This window comes from Ursus arctos, unplaced genomic scaffold, assembly GCF_023065955.2.
Source record: "Ursus arctos isolate Adak ecotype North America unplaced genomic scaffold, UrsArc2.0 scaffold_1, whole genome shotgun sequence".
In the NCBI taxonomy this organism is placed as follows: Eukaryota; Metazoa; Chordata; class Mammalia; order Carnivora; family Ursidae; genus Ursus; species Ursus arctos.
The window spans coordinates 19,167,536-19,190,049 of NW_026622763.1; the positions used below are offsets into that span (position 1 = coordinate 19,167,536).

At 38.5% G+C, this 22,514-nt stretch overlaps 1 protein-coding gene across 5 annotated transcripts in view; it reads right to left on the bottom strand.

Moving 5' to 3' along the window:
- The window catches only part of MAP3K19 (mitogen-activated protein kinase kinase kinase 19), a 47,808-nt gene extending 29,351 nt beyond the window's left edge, over positions 1 to 18,457 (bottom strand). For all 5 annotated transcript variants that reach the window (XM_026510032.3, XM_026510035.3, XM_026510034.3 and 2 more), the window contains exons 1-3: positions 18,436 to 18,457; positions 16,630 to 16,745; positions 7,809 to 7,905 (exon numbers count right to left, since the gene is read on the bottom strand). In XM_026510032.3, the coding sequence (XP_026365817.2) occupies positions 7,809 to 7,905; positions 16,630 to 16,745; positions 18,436 to 18,457 (235 nt within the window). The remainder of the gene's footprint in view (positions 1 to 7,808; positions 7,906 to 16,629; positions 16,746 to 18,435) is intronic.
- Positions 18,458 to 22,514: the final 4,057 nt, after the last annotated feature.

Sequence of the window (22,514 nt, forward strand, 5' to 3'; positions counted from 1 at the left end):
ATAACCAAATTGTCAGAAATGGAGTTCAGAGTAACAATGGTAAAGATGATGTGTAGGCTTGAAAAAAATATTAACAGAAATATTAACCAGAATATAGAATCTCTAAGGGTGGAAATGAGAGCGAATCTGGCAGAAATTAAGAATGCTATGAATCAAATGCAGTCTAAACTGGATGCTCTGACGGCCAGGGTAAATGAAGCAGAAGAATGAATTAGTGAATTGGAAGATGGGATGATTGAAAAGAAGGAAAAAAATGGGAGCTTGGCTCAAAAAAATCCAGTCTCAAGAATGTAGATTACAGGAGATTACTGACTCAATGAAATGCTCCATGTCAGAATCATCAGCATCCCTGAGGGGGTGGGGAAAGAGAGAGGTCTAGAAGAGATGCTTGAACAAATTGTAGCTGAGAACTTCCCTAATCTGGCAAAGCAAACAAGCATTCATGTTGAAGAAGCAGAGAGGACCCCTCCCAAGATCAATGAGAAGAGACCAACTCCATGTCACATAATAGTACAGTTCGCAAATATTAGGTCCAAGGATACAATCTTGAAAGCGGCCAGGGGAAAGAGAATCCTCACCTACAGAGGGAGGAACATCAGAATAACGTCAGACCTGTCTGCAGAGACCTGGCAAGCCAGAAAAAGCTGGCAAGACATATTCAGAGCACTAAGTGAGAAGAACATGCAGCCAAGGATCCTTTATCCAGCAAGGCTGTCATTCAGAATTGATGGAGAGAAAAGGACCTTCCAAGACCGGCAGAAACTGAAAGAATATGAGACCACCAAGCCAGCCCTACAAAAATATTAAGGGGGGTTCTATAAAAGTAAAAAGACCCCAAGAGTGATACAGAACAGAAATTTACAAGCTACAGAAACAGACTTCACAGACAACATGACATCATTAAAATCATATCTTTCAATAATCACTCTCAATGTAAATGGCCTAAATGCTCCCATAAATGCCACAGGGTTGCAGATTGGCTAAAAAGACATGACCCATCCATATTAACAAGAGACTCATTTTGAACCTAAAGATACATCCAGACTGAAAGTAAAGGGATGGAAAACCATTTTTTCATGCCAATGGACCTCAAAAGAAAGCTGGGGTAGCAATTCTTATATTAGACAGATTAGATTTTAAACTAAAGATGGTAGTTAGAGATACAGAAGGACACTATATTATTCTTAAAGGATGTATCCAACAAGTGGATATGACAATTATAAATATCTATGCCCCCAACAGGGGAGCAGCTAGATACACAAGCCAACTCTTAACCAGAATAAAGAGACATATAGACAATAATACGTTAATAGTAGGGGACCTCAACACTCCGCTCTCAGCAATAGACAGATCACCTAAGCAGAAAATCAACAAAGAAACAAGAGCTTTGAATGACATACTGAACCAGATGGACCTCATAGATATATACAGAACACTACACCCCAGAACAACAGACTACTCATTCTTTTCGAATGCACACGGAACTTTCTCCAGAATAGACCATATACTGGGTCACGAAACAGGTCTCAACCGATACCAAAAGACTGAGATTATTCCCTGCATATTCTCAGACCACAGTGCTCTGAAACTGGAACTCAATCACAAGGAGAAATTTGGAAGAAACTCAAACACTTGGAAACTAAGAATAATCCTGCTTAAGAATGATTGGGTAAACCAGGGAATTAAGGATGAGCTTAAGCAATTTATGGAAACCAATGAGAATGAAAACACGTCAGTCCAAAACCTATGGGACACTGCAAAGGCAGTCCTAAGGGGAGAATACATAGTCATCCAAGCCTCACTCAAAAGAATAGAAAAATCTAAAATGCAGTTTTTATATTCTCACCTCAAGAAGCTGGAGCTGGAACAGAAGAACAGGCCTAACCCACTCACGAGAAGGCAGTTGATCAAGATGAGAGCAGAGATCAATGAATTAGAAACCAGGAGCACAGTAGAGCAGATCAACAGAACTAGAAGCTGGTTCTTTGAAAGAATAAATAAGATCAATAAGCCACTGGCCAGACTTATTCAAAAGAATAGAGAAAGGACCCAAATTCATAAAATTATGAATGAAAGAGGAGAGATCACGACTAGCATCAAGGAAATAGAAACGATCATTAGAAACTATTATCAACAACTATATGCCAATAAATTAAACAACCTGGAAGAAATGGATGCCTTCCTAGAAACCTATAAACTACCAAGTCTGAAACAGGAAGAAATAGATTATCTAAACAGACCGATTAATTATGAAGAGATTGAAGCAGTGATCAAAAACTCCCCAAAAACTAGAGTCCAGGGCCAGACGGATTCCCCAGGGAATTCTACCAAACTTTCAAAGAGGAAATAATACCTATTCTCCTAAAGCTGTTTCAAAAAATAGAAACAGAAGGAAAACTACAAAACTCATTCTATGAGACCAGTATTACCTTGATCCCCAAACCAGGGAAAGACCCCATCAAAAAGGAGAATTACAGACCAATGTTCCTGTTGAATATGGATGCAAATTTCTCAACAAGATCCTAGCTAATAGAATCCAACAGTACATTAAAAGGATTATTCATCACGACCAAGTGGGATTCATCCCTGGGACGCAAGAGTGGTTCAACATTCGCAAATCGATCAGTGTGATAGATCATATCAACAAGAAAAGAGTCAAGACCCATATGATCTTTCAACTGATGCAGAAAAAGCATTTGACAAAATACAGCATCCTTTCCTGATTAAGACCCTTCAGAGTGTAGGGATAGAGGGTACATTCCTCAACTTGATAAAAACCATCTATGAAAAGCCTACAGTGAATATCATTCTCAATGGGGAAAAGCTGAAAGCCTTTCCCTTAAGATCAGGAACACGACAAGGATGCCCACTCTCACCATTATTATTCAACATAGTACTAGAAGTCCTTGCAACAGCAATCAGACAACAAAAAGGGATGAAAGGTATCCAAATTGGCAAAGGAGAAGTCAAACTGTTCTCTCTTCACAGATGACATGATACTCTATATAGAAAACCCAAAAGACTCCACCCCCAAATTACTAGAACTTATAAAACAATTCAGCAATGTGGCAGGATATAAAATCAATGCTCAGAAATCAGTTGCATTTCTATACATGAACAATGAGACTGAAGAAAGAGAAATTAGGGAATCCATTCCATTTACAATAGCACCAAAAATCATACAATATCTCGGAATTAACTTAACCAGAGAGGTAAAGGATCTATATTAAAAACTACAGATCACTGTTGAAAGACATTGAAGAAGACACAAAAAGATGGAAAAACATTCCATGCTCATGGATCGGAAGAATAAACATAGTTAAAATGTCTATGCTACCAAAGCAATCTACACGTTCAATGCCATCCTGATCAAAATATCAATGACAGTTTCCAAAAAGCTGGAAAAAACAGCCCTTAAATTTGCGTGGAACCTGAAAAGACTCCAAATCGCCAAGGAAATGTTGAAAAGGAAAAACGAAGCTGGGGGCATCACGTTGCGTGATTTCAAGCAATACTACAAAGCTGTGATCACCAAGACAGCATGGTACTGGCACAAAAACAGACATATAGACCAATGGAACAGAATAGAGAGTCCAGAAATGGACCCTCGACTCTATGGGCAACTAATATTTGACAAAGCAGGAAAAAACATCCAGTGGAAAGACAGTCTTTTCAATAAATGGTGCTGGGAAAATTGGACAGCTACATGCAAAAGAATGAAACTTGACCACTCTCTCACACCATACACGAGGATAAACTCCAAATGGATGAAAGACCTCCATATGAGACAGGAATCCATCAAAATTCTAGAGGAGAACATAGGCTGTAACCTCTTTGACATCGGCCACAACAACTTCTTTCATGACACATCTCCAAAGGCAAGAGAAACAAAAGATAAAATGAACTTGTGGGACTTCATCAAGATAAAAAGCTTCTGCACAGCCAAGGAAACAGTCAAAAAAACTAAGAGGCAGCCCACGGAATGGGAGAAGATATTTGCAAATGATGCTACAGATAAAAGACTGGTATCCAAGATCTACAAAGAACTTCTCAAACTCAATACATGAGAAACAAACAATCAAATCAAAAAATGGGCAGAAGATATGAACAGACATTTTTCAAATGAAGACAACAAATGGCTAACAGACACATGAAAAAATATTGAAAATCATTAGCCATCAGGGAAATTCAAATCAAAACCACATTGAGATATCACCTTACGCCAGTTAGAATGGCAAAAACTGACAAGGCAGGAAACAACAAATGTTGGAGAGGATGTGGAGAAAGGGGAACCCTCTTACACTGTTGGTGGGAATGCAAGTTGGTACAGCCACTTTGGAAAACAGTGTGGAGGTCCCTTAAAAAGTTAAAAATTGAGCTACCCTACAACCCAGCAATTGCACTACTGGGTATTTACCCCAAAGATAGGGACATAGTGAGGAGAAGGGCCATATGCACCCCAATGTTCGTAGCAGCATTGTCCACACTAGCAAAATTGTGGAAGGAGCCGAGATGCCCTTCAACAGATGACTGGATAAAGACGATGTGGTCCATATATATAATGGAATATTACTCAGCCATCAGAAAGAACGATTACTCAGCATTTGCAGCAACATGGATGGGACTGGAGGAGATTATGTTAAGTGAAATAAGTCAAGCAGAAAAAGACAATTATATGGTTTCACTCATTTATGGAACATAAGAAATAGCAGGGAGATCGGTAGGAGAAGGAAGGGAAGAATGAAGGGGGGTAAACAGAAGGGGAAATGAACCACGAGAGACTATGGACTCCGGGAAACAAACTGAGGGCTTCAGAGGAGAGGGGGTGGGGAATTGGGATAGGCCGGTGATGGGTATTAAGGAGGGCCCGTATTGCATGGAGCACGGGTGTTATAATCAAGTAATGAATCATGGAACAATACATCAAAAACTAAGGGTGTACTGTATGGCGACTAACATAACATAATAAAAAATAAATAAAAAAGAAATACCTGCCTTTGTGGAAATTGTTAAAAGCTAATGGCCCCATCCTAACTGTTGGTCCTCAGTGGGGGTGGGGAGGGATTATAGAACCTGCTGACTCTGATTAGCTGGTAACAGATGAATGTTCTCTGTTTTGTCTCTGGAATAGCGTGAATGGTCGTGGGATCCTCTGAACCTGCCCAGTGGGCCAGAGAAGATGAGGCACTGTCACATGTAGAAGTAAAACAGTTGCTTCTCACTTAAGAAGAGGGAAAGGAACCCCACCAGAAAATGTTACAGTAGAGAGAAACTAAGAGGCAACATTTAAATATAGCCAGAAACGTAATTTCGCAAAAGAGGTGAAAATGATATTCAAAGTGGGGAAATGATCATTAAATAGCTAATGTTCAGCCATTATTAAAATGAAAACTGAAAATTGGCCCAGTCTAATTCATTCAGTGATGAAAAATTGTCTCCAGAAATGTCTTTCTTTCCTGTGTTTTCTGCTTGTTCTGTTTAAACTGATGGGCATCAAAGTTCAAACTATTTTGACACCCTCTCCACATTTTTATAATTTCCTAAATTGTGAATCTCAACACAGATTTTTTTTAAACTACATTTTCCAGTGTCGTTTGCCACCAGAGTTCAGAAAGCCCACTTGGGAGAGAGATTCATGTGAATTACATGAAAAAAGATGCGGTCATCGTTTTTCCTGATGTGCTTGTCAGCAGGTGAATGAATTTCCAAGATTGATATCAGAGCAACTTCCTGGCCATGGCAGAGCAGTGTGATATGAGGGTGAGTAGCCAGTTTTGAGATGTGGGTACCAGAATTCCTCCTGACAATCAAACCTAGAGTCTGTTCTTCTCCTTTGTCTTTTCAACAGTCCGTGAGCTTTCTAATATTTTAAAAACTTCATTTCTACCTCAACTAAGGTAGATTCTGTTATCTACAACTAAAAATCCTGAAGGATACACACTGTGTTAAAAAAATTTAAGCCCAGTAATTTTAGGAAATAAGTTCTTGTTCCATTTATGAAAAGAGTAATTTTACATGCTCAACGTAGTCTTCAAGGTTTGCATCTGATAATTGTTCCAAGAACATAGTTGATGGACGAATGCAAGAAGATTTTTATACTAAGGGAAAAGATGAGGGATTTTTTAAGGGGGGGCCATAACTTGTATTTTATAAATTACCATCTATAAAATCCTATAATGAAGCCAACACATGCTGGAGGAATCTTTAGCTGTGAAAGTCTGTGGGTGTTTATATATATACTTTAGTGATGCTGTCTTTTGAATGGAATACAGTGAACAGAGATAAACTAAATGGTGAACTGTGTATATCTACAACAGGATAGATATTCCTATGGCATATGCATAAAGTCTGTATAAAGTGTTCAAGCATTGAAACATCAACAGCTTCAAATACGCTAGAAACACATAAATGGGGGTTAAAGAGATTTATTGATTCTTAAGATGAATACAGTGCACAGTAGTGCCCGAAAAGTTTTTATTTCAGACTTGTGAATTAAAAGAGTAACTAGTAAAGACTACCAACTATGAGAAGAAAATTCATCAGAAACAAAATTGCTTCTTTCAAATTTGGAACCCCTTATAAAAGCTCAATTTTTAAGCAAGAGCTTAGTGGAGCTGCTACATATGTGCTATGGCTCCTATATGAAGAAAATTCTATATATTTTAAGATTATAAAAATTCCAAATTATTTTAGAAGAATTAGTTGCACCTCAAATGGCAGGTCATCTCCAAATTGAGTAGAATAAACACGTTATTTAACCTCTTGGAATGTACTTGGGACACTATTGTTCTGAGAACTCTGCTTTGAAGTGTTCGAAAGCCAAAGTTAGATCACAAGGGGTGTTTGGAAGAGGGCCAGGATTCTTTAATTTTGATGAGGTTTTTCAGGTTTCATGGTGTTAATGATTTCAAATGTTACTAAATTATTCTCCGCCCTCAGCCTGGAGAAAGGAGATTCCAAGTGAGTTTGAGAGAGGCAGGAGCTGCCCAGGAGAGGGCAGCATCGCATAAGGGAGACAAAGGAGGTAGCGGTTGGGCCGGCACTGCAGTGTTTGGGGAGGTTCACAGGGTTGCAGAGGAAAGAATCCAAGGGGACAGCCTCCCTGTAGAGTTAGAAATAGAAGCCAGAAAATTGCCAAAGAGAAACTGGAGCAGTGTGAATAAACATTTAATTGAAGAAATGTATAGGTGAGTAGATGACAGATCCTTGTGATCACTGTGGAGACTATTTTCTGAAGTGAGAATCTGCAAATACCTTGTGGTCTGTTAAATGCAAAGGCACTCGTGGATATGATAGGATAACATATTTAGAATGGGTGTTGTTCTGGAAAATTCCAGACTTATGTCCTCACGGAATAAAAGACTGAGACTTGGGGCTTTAGTGCCTTGTTCGGTCCCCCATCTTCTCCTGAAGAGAGAAGCTCTGGGATAACAGCTGATGGAGAAATGCTTGGTTCTGGAAGAGAACAGGTCCCTGGAATTGATGGAAGATTCTGAGGGGAAAGAAATGGGGGGAGAGATATTATCAGACAAAAGGGAAAGGGGAAGAGAATGGCTGGCTGAGCTGGAGTGGGGTGAGTCAAGAGAGAGACATAAGAGAGATGGCCATTTTAGCTGGCAAGTGGCCAAGACTCTGATTGAGGTAAGGACCAAAGGGCAGAACTGTGACCGGGTTTTCTTGACCTTTGTGCTTTTCTGTGTCTTCAAAGTTCTCTACCAAGCACTACTGAAATTGGGGTGGCGGGGGGTGGGGGGAGCCAAATAATCAGTGTTATCTTTGTGAACGCATCAAGGACAGAAGCCAGATACCTTCTGTCCTGGGTTGCCAACCTTGTCCATCACGACTTGGATCTCCTCCTTCACTAACCAATATGGAATGACTGCAGTCCTCGTCTTGGTCAAACTCCTGCAATATCATGAAATAGCAACTCAGTTATTCAATGTACTACTTTGTTGACAGAATGAGTGGTGATTTTTCTAAGCTACAGTTATACACTGTGGATTCCTTTTAAATTGGAGAAAGAACTTAGGACTAAAATAATGGGAAAAGTATCTCCTCCTGGAGCACCAGGCTCAGACAGACGTAGACATGATTAATTGCATAATCGAAAATGAAGATCAAAGCTGAAATCACATAGACATGTAGAAATTCAATATCTTATACTTTTTATTGTGTCAGCATCCAGGCTGCTAAACCGCCACAAATTCCATCTGGGTGGGTAACTAGAAAGAATCCTTTGGCCACAGCAGTGAACAGCCCCAAAGGAACATGATCTTTTCCATAATGCCTCCCTGGGGCATCATTTACAGTTGGTGAGGATGGAAATCCCTGCCCCATATGGAAGCTACAGATATAACTCTAGACTGAAAGGAGGCAGCAAAGCTGATTAAAGTTTTCACTATGACAGCTTTCTGATCTAATCACGGCATGCAACCTCTCAAGGAAGGAAAAACTTCCTTTCTACCTTGTAGAAAGTAATCATTATGCTAAGAACCATGGTTGAAAACCAGCTTGATTTATGAAAAGTAATCCTAACTCTCTAAATGAGAAGTGTTTTCTTATTAGAATTCATTGTTGTCGATTGGTTCCTTCCTTAGAAATTGTTGCTGCCGGTGGTTTTGCCCTATTTAATGTCTAGAACAGTGATTGATGCAAGTAGTAGTTAAAATATCCCCTCCTAACCCAGAAGTTACAATTAGCTCTCTGGCTTCTATTATGTGGGTGAGCCACCTATATATGGAACTGTTGGATAAAAAGTCTTTGCCCTAAGCGCGGATGCCCGTCACACAGGTGAGCAGTCTATCACAAAGCCTCTGATATGTCATTCATTCATTCCCAATCGAGCTTGGGAATCTTTCCCACTTTGTTCATTTTAATTATCACAGAAAATACTTAAAGTAAAATCCTTTATTTACACTGCCATTAAAATGTTTTAGGTATTCAATCGTAATAACTTCGTAGTCATACCTATTACTCAGCAGTACCTGCTTTTTAAAGCATTTTCTATCTCCTGGCAAAGGTTAGGTACCCTGTTTCAGACCACCGCGGTTGTCAATGGCAAATAAGAGATGTGGGCTGATTCACCCCGATACTAGACTGTTGTGAATTTCACTGCTTGATCTCTGCATTTCAAAAATTCTACCACTATGTGGCGAATTTCTTCTCCTTCCCATCCAATTACAAAGGGGAGCAGGGGACTCTTTTTAATATATAGAAATACAAAAGAGCATCTTTAAAAATGCAGAAGAAAAAAAATCTCCTATCATCCTATAAATAAAAAGCAAACATTATTAACATGGAAATATTATTTCCTTACTCTTTTTCCTAAGTATTTAAAAATACAGTTGCATCATACATTGTTTTATCCAGCTTTTTCACTGAAGACAAGTACAAATTACATAGCATTTTACTAAGTAAACGTTATTTTAGTGTAATTGTAAATTCTTTCCCTCAACAAATATCTATCAGAGGGTCATAACAATGTTTAGTTAACCCCATGAGTCTTACAATATAAGCCCATAATGCTTATTAGGCAGTTTTTAACTCTTCGTTATTACACATAGTGCTGCAAACATCCTTGCAATGAAGAGCCTAATTTTGTATTATTTCTTTAGAGTAAATTTCTAGATATGGAATTATTGATCCAAAGAGTATGAGCATCTTTAAGTTGTTTTACACACATTACTTTATTTTTTAAATTTTTAAAAGATTTTATTTATTTATTTGACACAGAGAGAGAGAGAGAGAGAGCACAAGTAGGCAGAGCAGCAGGCAGAGGGAGAGGGAGAAGCAGACTCCCGGCTGAGCAGGGAGCCCAACTCAGGGCTAGATTCCAGGACCCTGGGATCATGACCTGTGCCGAAGGCAGACGCTCAACTAACTGAGCCAGCCAGGCGCCCCCGCACATTACATCAGAAGTAAAGTTTACACTTACTACTTACACTCTACCAGCAGAGCATGAGGGTGTTTTACCACATCTTCGCCCTTATCAATTATCATCACTTTTCATTTTTAGTGATGTAATATACGGAATTGGTCATCTTATTGTTTTTGAATGTACCTAATTTGATTAGTAAAAAAGTTTAGAGATAGTTTCACATGTTTATTGACCACTGAATTTTTCCTTCATATATATAGTTTTTGCTTGGATCCTTAGTCTGGAACACTCTATGAGACCTCAAAATATATTTTTATGATTTCATATAATTACAGTGATTCGGTGACATTTTTCTTCTAAACTTTGGAAAACAGCAGCCCTCATATGGAAGTCTTAATACACAACCGGTTCTCACATCAGGTGTCTTTGTGGATTAATGAGCTGCGATCAGATGCAGGTGCGTGCACACCTACCTACAAAAATCCATGATGATGATGAGCATTTACATATACAGTGCCAGACACTCCTCTATGCCATTTACACATATTAGCTAATTTAATCCTCACACCAACTCAAAGGTAAGAGCTATTGTTTTCTTTTTACACACAGGCCCAGAGAGGTTAATCAAGGTCATGTAACTAGCCAATTGCAGAGCCAGGAATCAGACTCAGACTCTGAAGTCTGGTTCCAGAGCTCTTAACCCCTCTGCTTTCCTGCTACCGTGAAACATTTGAAATAAAGAATCTCAAAAAAGAACCAGAAGGCACCTGGGTGGCTCAGTCAGTTAAGTGTCTGCCTTTGGCTCAGGTCATGATCCCAGGGTCCCGGGATTGAGTCCTGTTGGGCTCCATGCTCAGCAGGGAGTCTGCTTGTCCTTCTCTCCTGCCCCCCGCCCCTTCTCCCTGCTCATGCTCTTTCTCTCTCTCTCAAATAAATAAATAAAATCTTAAAAAAAAAAAAAAGGACCAGAAAGAAAAGAACCGATAACCGTAAGCAAAATTAAGAGAAAGGATACCAAAACCCAATTTGTAAGTTTTGCATGAGAAAAAAAATAAAAGATATGTGATACCTGTAAGTACCTGACAACAATTTCTTCCTTAGAATAAACTGAAAAACCATGAACATCACACATACACAAAAAGGATGTATGGAATAACATATACTTTGAAGGTTATCAGGAAATGAAGACTCTAAAACAGAACAGTTCCGAATTTTCTAATTTCCTTTAGAACGCTAAATATGAAAGACTTTGATGTTCTTGGGTGCCACAAGGAGGACAACTGAACTAATGACACTCAGTCATGAGTGAAGGAGAGAAAATATTAGAATAGCACATCCCCAACATAAATGGATTTCATAAACCACTGACAATGATGCAGGAGATAACGATACACTAGAAAAAGAGTATAGAATTCTAATCTGCAAACAACAGAATCCCAAACATATAGAAGAGAAAAGAGGCAGAGAAATCACACGTAATTAAATTGGGAAGGAAGATTCTCCTTAGATGAAAGGAGATTGGGAGAGGCTGTAAAGTCTCTCAGGGGGCAATTCCATAAGCAAGGCAGCTGTCTATATTCGTAAGCTAGAAAAACCTATTGCAGACAGCCAAAGAAAAGCAAGCTTTCATTCAGAGAAAAGAAGTGAAGGATGACCTTGGATTTTACCATTTAAATCCTAGAGAAAGCACGAGAGAGAAAAGGCAAGTTCAATAGTCAGAGTCTATTTCTCCCTCAGAAATGAGTTCAAAGTTATTTCAATCATAATAAGAAAAATATAGAGTGAAGGCTCAAAAAATGTTTTTAAATTGCGTGGAAAAAATGTACTGCTTTAAAGGGATGTTTGTCCTTTTACAGAAGAAAATTACTTACACATACCATAAAAAATGAAAAGTAAATGTGTTTTCTAAATCAGTTTCTAATGCATGATCGTCGCTTTAAAGATTGGTCTCTAGTATTTTATTTCAATTACTATGTAATATTAGTAACCAAAACGAAGACAACCTTCAATGTTGTGACAAAGCGTCCTGCTGGGCGGGGTTGCTCAGCCTCACCATTACTGACATTTGGGGCTGGATAACCCGCCATGGTGGGTGCTGTCCTGTGCACTCTAGCATCGCCCGCCTCTACCCACCGGTGCCAGTTGCACCTCCACCCCAGTTGCGACACCAAAAATGTCTCCAAATGCTGCCAAATGCAAGATTCCCCCCCCCCCCCAGTGGAGAACCAATATACTAAAGCAACTTCGGTTGGTTTTTGGTTTTTAACCTGTTTTAAAAAGTTATAAATGGGGGCACCTGAGTGGCTCAGTGGCTGAAGCGTCTGCCTTCGGCTCAGGTCATGATCTCAGGGTCCTGGGATTGAGCCCACGTTGGGCTCCCTGCTCAGCGGGGAGACTGCTTCTCCCTCCCCCTCTGCCTGATGCTCCCCCTGCTTGTGCTCTCTCCCTCTCTCTCTGTCAAATAAATAAATAAATCTTTTTTTAAAAAGCTATAAATGCACAAAGGAAAATATTCAAATAGTATTCAATATGCTGTTTTTTATTTTTTTAAGATTTTAAGTACACCCAGTGCGGGGCTTGAACTCACAACCCCGAGATCAAGAGTCACATGCTCTACCAACTAAGCCAGCCAGACACCCCTATGCTGTTTTTTAATATTAAAAAATAGTAATAATAGTATTAAAAAATAAATATTTCCATTCTACCTCATCCCATCCCATGCCCCAAAGGAATCCTGATTTAACCATCTCTATGCATATATTTTTAAAGATTTTTAAAAAGATTTTATTTACTTATTTGAGAGAGAGTGAGTGAGAGAGAGAGAGCACAAGCAGGGGGAGGAGCAGAGGGAGAGGGAGAAGAAGACTCCCTCCTGAGCAGGGAGCCCGGTGTGGGGCTGGATTCCAAGACCATGACCTGAGCTGAAAGCAGATGCTTAACCAACTGAGCCATCCAGGAGCCCCTAAAATTTTATTTTTAAGTAATCTCTACACCCAATGTGGGGCTCGAACTTACGACCCCAACATCAGGAGTTGCATGCTCTATCAACTGAGCCAGCCAGGCACCCCCAACCATTTCTATATTTTAATTTTAATTTAATTTCAATGTTTATCAAACTTGCATATTTTTAAAAAGTCAAATAATGGTAAAAGGGGAGCCTGGGTGGCACAGCGGTTAAGCGTCTGCCTTGGGCTCAGGGCGTGATCCTGGCATTATGGGATCGAGCCCCACATCAGGCTCCTCTGCTATGAGCCTGCTTCTTCCTCTCCCACTCCCCCTGCTTGTGTTCCCTCTCTCGCTGGCTGTCTCCATCTCTGTCGAATAAATAAAATCTTTAAAAAAAAATAATGGTAAAAAACTTTTAATGAAAAGGTCATCAGTTTCCTTCCCCACCTTTTCCCTCTGAAGTAACCACTTCCAGCCTTTTAATTGTTTCTTTTGGTATTTTCTTCCATATGTCTCAATAATACAATTGTTCTGCTATCTCCTGAGTCATGAAAACGAAATATTACCTACTGACTTTTTATTATAGTAGACAATTTCATATTCTTACACCCCATTTTAATTTTTGTTTCATTTTACTCATTTTCTTATCTATTTTTTAATGCCTAAATATTCCCAACCTCCAGTGGTTTCTCCACTTTAAATATATCAGATAATATATTAGTTCCATTCATTTCCTGGAAATCTCCATTATCCTGCTTTTCTCCCCTCCCTCCCCCCAAATTATCTCAGCTTTTTGTTCCCTTGACTTGATACGTGGCTGACAACCTGGAACTTACCTTCTCCATTATACCTATGATTCTCTCTCTTGTGTTAGATTTCAGATCGCCTCAATCATGAGTCCAATTTTCCTTCTTTCTTTTTATCTATTCCCTTATTTTGTTTTAAGATTTTATTATTATTATTATTATTATTTTTTAGGTAATCTCTACACCCAACATGGGGCTTGAGCTTACAATCCCGATTTCAAGAGTCATGCTCTACTGACTGAGCCAGCCAGGTGCCCCTCTATTCCCTTAATTTAATAGGGCTCATAGTAGCTTCCTTAAAAAGTATTTGAGAAGTAAAATGCTTGAGTGTTAGTATGCCTGAAAAATGTCTTTCTTCAACTCTAATACTTGATTTATAGTTGTCTGGATATAGACTCCTAAGTTGAAAACAATTCTTTTCTCAGATATTTGAAAGCGTATCCCTCCCCTTGCCATTACTTTTCAGTATAAGTGTAGTGTACATTCAGAAAAGTACATAGATTCATAAATTTTTATAAGCTGAACACACTTGTGTAACCAGGACCCAGATCAAGTAAAAGAATTCTTAGACACAACATGAGAATTAAGACCCATAAAAAATAGATAAATTGGTTATCATCAAAATGAAAAACTTTCGTTCGATGAAAGCCATGTTACAAAGGTGAAAGTGACAAGCCAGTTCTTCCTATTGACTAGTAGAAAATATTTGCAAATCACATATCCAGAATATATAAGGAATTCTCTAAACCAACAGTAAGAAAACAAACAATCCAATCAGAAAATGGATAAAAGTTCAAACAATTTATGCTGATGGGGAATAATAAACCCATGAAAAATGTTCAACATTAGTCATTAGGGAAATGCAAATTAAAACCACAATGCGATACAGCCACGCATCTACTAAGAAGGTTAAAATAAAAAATACTGATAGTGCTAAATGCTGGTCAGGATACAGAGAAACTGGATGTCTCATTCGTTGCTGGTGGGAATATAAAATGATAGAACCACTCTGGAAAACTGACAGTTTTGTAAAAAGTTACACAGATATTTACCATATGACCCAATAAATGGATTTCTGAACATGTATCCTAGAGAAATGAAAAGGTATGTTTATACAGAAATCTATACACAATTGCTCATAGTTGCTTTATATTTAATAGCCCCAAACTGGAAACAACATAAATGTCTCTCAACAGGTGAATGGTTGAGTAAACTGTGCCATAGAATACTACTTAGCAATGTGAAGAAACTTAATACAACTTGTTTTTTATAATAATATTTTTTATTATATTATGTTAGTCACCATATATACAACCTGGATCTATATCAGGAGCATTATGCTGAGTAGAAAAAGCCAGTCTCAAAAGTTTTTATGTATAGTAATTCCATTTATATGACATTCTCAAAACGACAAAATTATGGAGCTGGAGTACAGATCAGTGGCTGCCAGGGGTTAGGGAAGAGAGGAAGGTGTGGTTATAAAGAGGGAAGAGAGGGATTCCCTTGTGGTGACAATTTCATATTTTGATTCTGGTGATTCAGGGAATGAAATGTCACAGAACCAGGGGTACTTGGGTGGTTCAGTTGGTTGGGTGACCGAGTCTTGGTTTCGCCTAGGATCATGGTCTCAGGGTCATGGAATCAGCCTCCAGGGGGCTCCCCGCTCAGCATGGGGCCTTTCTCTCAGAAACAAACAAATAAATAAAATCTTAAAAAAAAAAGTCACAGAATTGTATACTCAGACACACACAAACAGAGAAAGAAAGGAAAAGGAATGTATGCAAATTCTAGTGAAATCCAAGCAAAGTCTGTGGTTTAGTTAATTGTAATGTGTCAATGTCAACTTCCCAGTTTTGACAATCTGCTATAGTTATGATAATAGTTCCCATTGGGGGAAGGGACGTCTTTGTACTATTTTTATAAGTTCCCATGATTCTATAATTATTTCAAAACAAGAAAGGTTTTTTTTAAAGATTTTATTTATTTATTTGAGAGAATGAGAACAAGCAGGGGTGGGGGGAAGAGGGAGAAGCAAACTCCCCACTGAGCAGGAAGCCCAACATGGGCCTCCATCCCAGGACCCTGGGATCATGACCTGAGCTGTAGGCAGACGTTTAACCCACTGAGCCACCCAGGCACCCACCTCATTAACTTTTAAAAATAAACAATTTCTGGCCATATTTTTTTCTTACCAACAATATGTAGTGCAGCAATTTTTTTTTTATAAAAATTGAAAAGGTACAAATGAGGGGTGGCTGGGTGGCTCAGTTGTTAAGTGTCTGCCTTCAGCTCAGGGCGTGATCCCAGGGTTTTGGGATCGAGCCCCACATCAGGCTCCCTGCTCCATTGGGAGCCTGCTTCTTCCTCTCCCACTCCCCCTGCTTGTGTTCCCTCTCTCGCTGTGTCTCTCTCTCTGTCAAATAAATAAATAAAACCTTTAAAAAAAAAAAAAAGAAAAGGTACAAATGAATACACAGTGCAAAGTTCATCTCCAGTTCTCTCCCTGTAGGCAACCACTGTTACCAGTTTGTTGTATTTATTGTTTATCAGCCCACAGTTTTCTATGGATTGCACTGTTTGTTACTAGTACTGTTACTGTACTGTGAGGGACTTTTTGGGGAGTCATGCATCATGGCGGAGGATGGTGGTGACTGGGGCCAAGAAGAGGCACCTTCTTTGTGGTAACCGCTGATGGATTTGACCTGATCAGATTCATGGTATTCTCTTTTTCTACCTTAACACACATGAACACAAGCTATATTTTATTATTTAGTATGGGTTCAATATTCTGTGGTGTTATGTACATACACAATGTATAAGACTCCGAGTTGACTAATTAGTGGAACACCGTCTTATTAATTGTGCTTTCAATTACTTTGTGATTACATTAAAATATATTGTAATATATGATTGTTATAAAATATTCAAGCAAGACAAATGAAGTTGTAGATGGAGTAGGTTATCCATTTTTTATTAGGTTCTTTAAAGAGAACATCTTACCTCACTGCTGCTGCTGCTTTGCAAGATTATATTTTGGTTTGTAGAAACTGTCATCATATCAGTTGGAGAAGAGTTTGTATCATGACAAATGTCAAGCAATGATTCAGCATGTCTTTCTGCCAAAAGAAACAGAATAATGTGTTTTGATAAGACTCATCTCCATCAATTTCATAGGAAGATCCAGCTCTTGGTTCTAAAATCAGTTCCATTTTGTCAAAGATTTTCCTAAAATCATGGTCTGGGATCCTGATGAAGCTTCAGGCAATGATTTTCACAGGAAAGGATGTGAGGACAAGAGTCCACAGAATGGATGGGTTTTTGTTTATTTAAAAAACAAATGTTAGGCAAAGTTGCCAAGTGAAACCCTTAACAAGGGGCTTGGAAATTACATTTATTCTATGGTTACCAAGGCCAGGCATATTTTCTGTCTAGCACTTGAAGCCACATTGAATTGGCAGAGTTCTGAACACCAAACGGTGAACTCCTGGTTAGTTTCTGAGGGACTGTGCTCCCATATGCATCCCCTTCCTGCTATCGTGACTTCTTCAAATAAGGGCAGACTCTTCAATGAAAACTTCTTCCTCTTCCAGTGGCTCTTCCATTTATTTTGTAACTGACACAAAATTGCACATGGTTTATCTCTACTCAGATCCTCCATTTCTTACTCCTTGAAATTGTCTTCTGCCTCTATTCTGTCATTGAAAATTCACACTTCCTTACCATATCTGCTTTGCAACCTCCTTTCAAGTTGGCATTTTCCCATTCCTTACTTCTTGCAACTCTCTCCCAGTTCCCTCGTCTCTGTCTCACTGCCCTGTGTCCCTATGTGCACACCACTCTCTAACTGTGGGTATGCCTCCTCAGCTCAGCCCCTTGCAATCCTCCAGCGATCTTACCCACTTCCAGATCCTCATAATCTCCTTTTTGTAGTGAACTCCCAAACAAACATACCAACTCATCCCCTCCCACAGCCCTGTCCTACAGAGCATCGCTACTTGAAAGTCCCAAGGTTCCAACAAATGCAATGCTTTAGAACCCATTACCTTCGATATTCTCACCAAACCAGAGTGGTCTTCTCTTTTGTTGATTGTCTTTCCATCTCCCCCCTTCCCAGGGCTGAAACTTTGGAATCATATTGATTGAACTCTCTTGACTTTTGTCTCCGTTGGCTTTCCATCACTAAGTTCTGTGAATTCTTCTATGTCTTTGCTCAGACTCTTTCTTCCCACCTATATTAAACCTTGTCTCTTTTTCTCTTCCTTCCAAATCTTTTTTTAAGAATTTATTATTTATTTTTAGAGAGAGACAGAGAGAGAGAGAGAGAGATTGCAAGCAAGCAGGGGAAGGGGGAGAGAATCTTTCAAGCAGACTCCCCACCAAGCAAGTACCCTGAGGTGGGGTTCGATCCCACAGCCCATGAGATCAGAACCTGGGCAGAAACCAAGAGTTGGACGCTCAACCAACCGAGCTACCCAGGTGCCCCTCTCTTCCTTCCAAATCTTATCTAGCATTTAAGGACCATGGTATGTCCCTTTTCCCCTTTCAAGCTCACAACAAGCTCTTTCTCTCCTGACTTATATGATGTGTCCCTGACCATAATGAACTTTCAGGAGTTTGGACCATGTCTTAGATTTCTTTGCATCCCCCAGAATACCTAGTCGTGGGCCTTGTATATAGTCACTGCTCAATAAATTGTTGTTGCCTTGATATCTTTAAATGAATCCATAAAATACATGTAGAAAAAGAAAGATTTCTAATAAGACTTTTCAATAAGGGGAATTTTGAAAGTGGAATTGGACTATTTACCTGGTTTTGGCATAGAATTCATTAGAATGTCCAGTAACTGCTGTTTCCTAAAACTTTGTATTTGTGACACATAATGTATTGCTGATTTTCCACTAAAATCACAGAGTTTAGGATCTCTAGGAAGAATAGAATCAACATCAAAGATAATTTAGTTAAATCTATTGAAAAAAACCAATATGAGAAGAAAAACGTTGACATCAAATAAATAAAAGTAATCACATAGTTTGGAGCTGACAATAATAACTTCAAAATGTATGAGAGAGAGACAATTTTTCAAGATTTTTAAGTAAAAGGAGTATGCTGTATATCTTATTCCCACTCCCATCCTAAAAACATTCCAATATTTGCAGAAAATGTCCAACTTTGGGCAAAAATTTTCATAGTTCTTTAACGATGAGTAAATCAAGTAAAAATTGAAACATCCTGGTAAACTGTTGTCTTATCATTCCAAATAGCTGACTTGATTGATTTTTTTTCTTTCCAATGATTTAGCTAACTGCTTACTTTCTTGATAGCTCTAACTGCTATCCGCTAGCTTTTTACCATACAAAATAGTATAATGGCATAGAATCTCTCTTTAAAATTAGGCTGCTATATTTATTTTACAGGCTCTGGTTGAATGGAGCGATCTTGTCATAAAATCGCTCTACATGTTCTTTTCTTTTCTCTTTGCCCTGCTCTGTGATTGTTAAGCCCAACTGACTGAATTTAGCACTCCTTCAACAGTACAAATATCCTCTCTATGTTGTGCTGAATCCTAGGATTAGACATCAGCTCAGAGAGATCCAGAAGGTAAATGATGAGAGCCCTATCGACCAATTATGGTGAGGGAAACAATGATTATACTTGCTTCGCTAGCCACAATCTGGGACAAGAAGCATGTTAGTCATGGTCTCTAATGTAACAGCTCTGAATTTGAATCTCCTTATTGCTATGCGACAGGGTATTGTTTTATCATCTGTAACAAAAATCTCTTTTCTCCATCAAAGATCATGATTTAAAAAAATAGCATAGGACCAAGAATCAGGGGACAGCCACTGCCTTGATATGTGGCTGTAAGCAAGTCACTTAACTCACTGGAAATTGAGTTTGCTTGTTTGTCTTGATTAGTGTTTCTCGATGTGGCATTTTCTGATTGCCTGTTTTCTGGACCCCACTCCAGGCCTATTGAACACCATCTCGAGAATGGTGTCTGGTAATCTCCATGTTAAACAATCTCTTTAGTTGTTTTTTTTTTTTTTAATAATTTTTTATTGTTATGTTAGTCACCATACAGTATATCCTTAGTTTTTGATGTAGTGCTCCATGATTCATTATTTGCGTATAACACCCAGTGCTCCATGTTTCTTAACACTAAAGTCTAAGGCAGCTTCAAACTTCTATTTTTATCCCACTATACTAACTGATCCTTTTACAATAGCTTGTGTTCTTAACTATACTTTTGTTCTTGAAGTTCCCTTTTCCTCTTTTATTTCCAAAACAAAATTCACATGAAATACTGAGAATGAACTTGGGCCATCTGTTCTTATTTGATGACAAGATATCTAGGTGACAGCATTAGGAAACCGAAATTCCAACATGAAAAACTGTTTATTAACCCTCTGATTTTTTTTAAAAACTAATTGTTTACTTCCCTTCCTCCTAAAGAGCATTTTGGCATATAGTAATTTTTAGATAACTAGAAATCACTACTACAAATTGCTTTTGATAATTGACAATGCTTTCTGAAATAATTAGTAACATCTCAGGGGTAGGGAGTTGTATACTCAAGAAATATTCGACCTCCTCATAACTACCAAAAGAATATTTAAACAAATAAAACAAATGGTCAAAATCATAAGAATACTAGATAGCAACATCTAACATCTGTACATCACTTTGAAACTGCTAAGTCCCTTTTATGAACATGCATGTGCATTCAATTTAATATAAAAAAATTTTTTTTAAGATTTTATTTTTTTTTTATTTTTTTTTTTAAAGATTTTGTTTATTTATTTGAAAGAGACAGCCAGCGAGAGAGGGAACACAGGCAGGGGGAGTGGGAGAGGAAGAAACAGGCTCCCAGCAGAGGAGCCTGATGTGGGGCTCGATCCCATAACGCTGGAATCACGCCCTGAGCCGAAGGCAGACGCTTAACCGCTATGCCACCCAGGCGCCCCTTAAGATTTTATTTTTAAGCATTCTCTACACCTAATGCAGAGCTTGAACTTACAACCCCGAGATCGAGTCATAAACTCTACTGACTGAGCCAGCCAGGTGCCCCAATATGTAGAATTTCAAAAAGCAATCTATATGTTTAGGTTCACAAGTGACTTCTGAAAATAGCAGTGACTCAGGCGCTCTTCCAGGGATGTTGACTAAGTGCTCAATACTCACGCATGATGCCTGAGGAGCTCAGACAGAACCTCCACAGGTCTGTAGACTGTGGACATGTCGAGACTCTCAAACAGATCCACATCCCTCACAGCCAGCATCAGAGGGGTCAAGCCATGTTGGTTTGGGAAATTTATATCCAGGAACTCTTCAGATGCCTTTAAAAACAAGAAGCTTTATTTCCGTGATGTTTTTATTGTGTGACTATTTATACTAATCTTTGCATTTTCCTTGTTTAGCCAGATTTTTGTTTTAACTTCAATACATTCTTTCTCAGTATCGCTATTGAGGAGGAGTAGATGAATCGAAGGAACACAGGCCTGAGAGACAGACGGATTTGGGTTTGAATTTTACTTCCTTAAGCTCATTCTTTAACCTCCCTGATAGGGTTATATCAACGACAGTTGATAAAATCACCCGATAAAATAAGGGACATCCAGTTAAGCAATGAATAATTTTCAGTGGGGACATAATTATATTGAAAGACTTATTTGGTATTTATCTGAAATTCAAACTTAACTGAATGTCCTCTATTTTTGTTTGCAAACTGGCAGTCCTACTCGCTGACCTTCAGAGTCCTCAGCTGTAAGAATAACAGTATCTTCTCTGCAGGGTTGTTTTTCATTTTCTTTTTTTTAATATTTTATTTATTTATTTGAGAGAGAGCGTGAGCGAGAGAGAGAGAGCACAAGCTGGGGGAGAGACAGAGGGAGGAGACGCAGACTCCCTGCTGAGCAGGGAGCTGGATGCAGGGGGCAGGGCTCGATCCCCGGACCCTGGGATCATGACCTGAGCCCAAAGCAGATGCTTAACTGACTGAGCCACCCAGGCACCTTTGCGGGATTGTTTTGATGACTGGAGATAGAATATGAAAAGCACTGAGTAGAGTTTGACACATGCTTAATAAACATTTGTGGAATGAATGAATAATCCACAATAATAAGGTAGCTCATTTAACTGTATATATATACAGTCAAATGGAAGTGGGTATATAGACGATATTTGTTGTTTTAACGAAAGTAAAACTTAATTTGGATAATTCAGAACTGAAAAACCACTGTAAGGCCAAATTATCCAAATTGCTTATTTTATAAACCAAAGTAACTCACTAATTTCCATCTCTATTTCACTTTATGCCATGTCAGTATAGTCAATGTCTCTACCTCAGTTTCTCTAGGGACAAACTAGAGATAATGATATTACCTCAGAGGGTGCTGTGGGAATTAATTAGTTAATATTTTTTTTCAGTCTCTGAAAAGAAACTACCTCTTATATCAATGTTTATTATTAGTTAGAACCAACATGAAAGGTTTGAGCTGAGAATAGTCTTGCAATAGCACATTAATTCAGCGTCTGTTTATTAAGTTTGGATTCAGTTATAGGCACCAGTTTGTTAGAAAGTGGCTGCTAATATTTAGGATGAAAAAATGTGGTTATAAAAACATATTGGATTATAACAACTGTTACAAATATCACTGAAATAAAATTATTGTGTTTCAAAAGTGTTCTAATCCTCAGTTATGACATATGGTAATTTTAGACTATGGTTTAATAAAACAAAATAATTCAAAGAGTCCTTTGGATTTTGTTGTAGATTTCCTTGAACTCTAGGTGACCAGAATTCTGTTCACTTTCTCTTTATCTGTTTGTGTCTCTACCATAAGGGACTGGGAGAAACTGTTTCCTAGCAGCAATTGATTTTCTTT